The sequence below is a fragment of the Verticillium alfalfae genome, genomic scaffold (genome assembly GCF_000150825.1).
Source record: "Verticillium alfalfae VaMs.102 supercont1.4 genomic scaffold, whole genome shotgun sequence".
Lineage (NCBI taxonomy): Eukaryota > Fungi > Ascomycota > Sordariomycetes > Glomerellales > Plectosphaerellaceae > Verticillium > Verticillium alfalfae.
The window spans coordinates 384146-386331 of record NW_003315035.1 but is presented as its reverse complement, the minus strand read 5'-3'; the positions used below and the strand labels follow the sequence as shown (position 1 = coordinate 386331).

The 2186-nt window shown below is 60.8% G+C and overlaps 1 protein-coding gene across 1 annotated transcript; it reads left to right on the top strand.

Moving 5' to 3' along the window:
* Positions 1 to 52: 52 nt before the first annotated feature.
* VDBG_03528 (conserved hypothetical protein) lies at positions 53 to 1165 on the top strand (the record flags this gene model as incomplete). The annotated part of the gene is made up of 4 exons (XM_003005529.1): positions 53 to 118; positions 234 to 384; positions 428 to 687; positions 740 to 1165. 4 exons carry the CDS (start codon positions 53 to 55, stop codon positions 887 to 889), a joined length of 627 nt encoding a protein of 208 aa, XP_003005575.1.
* Between the last annotated feature and the right edge of the window lie 1021 nt (positions 1166 to 2186).

The following is a 2186-nucleotide window of genomic DNA, read 5'->3' as shown; positions in this document are numbered from 1 at the left end:
GGTTGCATCTCGGCGTGTGCTCATGTGAATCGCCGCTGATTATTTGCAGGACATGATCCACGACGCTATCGTCAACGTATGTTTTCGTCTTTCCAGTCTTCCGGCGCAAAACGCTGTGGTGGGCGCGTGAGGGGTCAGGTGTATCCTTCGTGTTGGACACGACTCCACCCCGTCCACCGCCCAGTTCATCCGTCACGCGTCTTCAAACTCAAGCCACTGACACATCCCTTTAGCTCAAGGACCGCAACGGTTCGTCGCGTCAGTCGCTCAAGAAGTATGTCCGCGCCCAGAATGACATCAAGGTCGGCGATGCCATGTTCGACTCTTGCTTCAACAAGGCCCTGAAGGCCGGTGTTGCCAAGGGTGTATTCGAGCAGCCCAAGGGTATGTTGCCATGGCCCACTCGCACATGTATACGTCCTAACAGAAACAGGCCCCTCCGGTGGCACCAAGCTCGCCAAGAAGACTCCCAAGGCTGCCGCCCCTAAGAAGGCTGCCGAGAAGAAGGAGCCCACTGAGAAGAAGGCCGCTGCTGAGAAGAAGACAACGGAGAAGAAGGCCCCCGCCAAGAAGGCTGCCGCCACCAAGAAGGCCGCTCCCGCTGAGAAGAAGACCGCCGCGAAGAAGGCTGCGCCAGCGAAGAAGGCTGCTGCCCCCGCCAAGAAGGCCGCGACCACCAAGAAGGCTGTACGTGACGCGCCACCGAACACCACATGAACTTTTTACTGACACACCTCAGGCCCCTGCTGCCGCCGACAAGCCTGCTGCCCTGAGCAAGACCAAGACAGGTCGCGTTGCCAAGACGGCGGCGCCCAAGGCTGCTGCCACGAAGAAGGCGGCGCCGAAGAAGGCCGCCGCGCCGAAGAAGGCTGCTGCTGCTTCCGCATAGACGGAACGCCATTGGTGCATGTCCGAGACGCTTCCGAGGGCCGAGGACAGCACGGCTGATCATGACGGTATGCGTTGGTTGACTTTGCGGGCGTTCCGGTTGCAATTGGGAAGGCAGGCAGGGCTAGGGCTGGTTACAGGAAGCGCGGGTGTCTTTGCCTGATGCCACGGGCTGTGGGCGCGAGCATTGCTGCGGCGCTCATATGCAGCCGTGGTAGGCTTGGGATGACTGTAATTATACCATGATGATTCTGGGAATGATATATAACTTCAACTTGACTCCTCGTGTGTGTGTTGTGTGTGATGCTCCTGGCCCCCTTCGTCGCCGCGAGGCCATGGTGCGCGCATGTGGAGTTGACGCGGTCATGGGGTGGAATATTTGTTTACCTACCCGGGTGTACCAGGGGCTGGCGTTCTTGTTGAGGACCACGTGCATGTCGAGTCGAACGTTAGTGAGGCCCAAGCTTGCGTCGCGTTTGGTGTTCGCCATGTCTGCAGATCAATGCGAGCCACATGCTGAAACGGCGCTGATGACTGCGACACGGTCCGGCCGAAGGGAAAGCCGCCTCATCCCTTCACACTGTCGCCTGCGATATATCCCCATGTCTACTTCGTCCTGGGGGCTTTTCCGAGTCTTTTCGGATTTGTTGCGTCAATTCCTGGCATTTCGGCGTCGAGCATGGGGACAAGCCTGGGCGTGGCGCGCCAATGCCTTGGGTGTAGAATGCTGCCTATTGTCGCGGGGGAGCGGGAGCGGGGAGCAAAACTCCATCGCACTTCGGCGGGCGACGGACGCCATTCATCCTCAGACGCAGCCTGGGAGGGAGCGGATATGAGACGGCAGAAATCGACAGCGTGGCCGTCGCCATCTCAGGTCCTATGGCGCATCAATGACACGGAGCACATCGCACGCACGTCAAAGGCTTGCGGATGACGAGGCGAGGGGGAGGGGGGGCTGTCGAGGTGCGAGTTGTGTGGCTTGGACTGGATAGCGCGCGTCGCGGTGGAGGGTGGAGCCTGGAGGTGGAGGGTGGATGCTGAGGATGGCCCGATGGACCCGCTTTTGATCCCGAGTCCGATAAGGCAGCGGCGCCGCAAGCCCCTTGCCTCGTCTGTGTCTGTTCCTTCCAGGTGTCTGGCGGCTGGGCTCCAGCGTCTCTCTCTGTGGGTGGACCGTCAGCCGCCGTGACTCCCGCTGTCCCCAGCCAAGGTGCAGAGCTAGGGTAGCTGCGAAGGTGCCGCCCCAGCTGCTGCCGTCCCTCAGGCAGGCAGCACCAGCACCCCCCCCCCCACTTCTG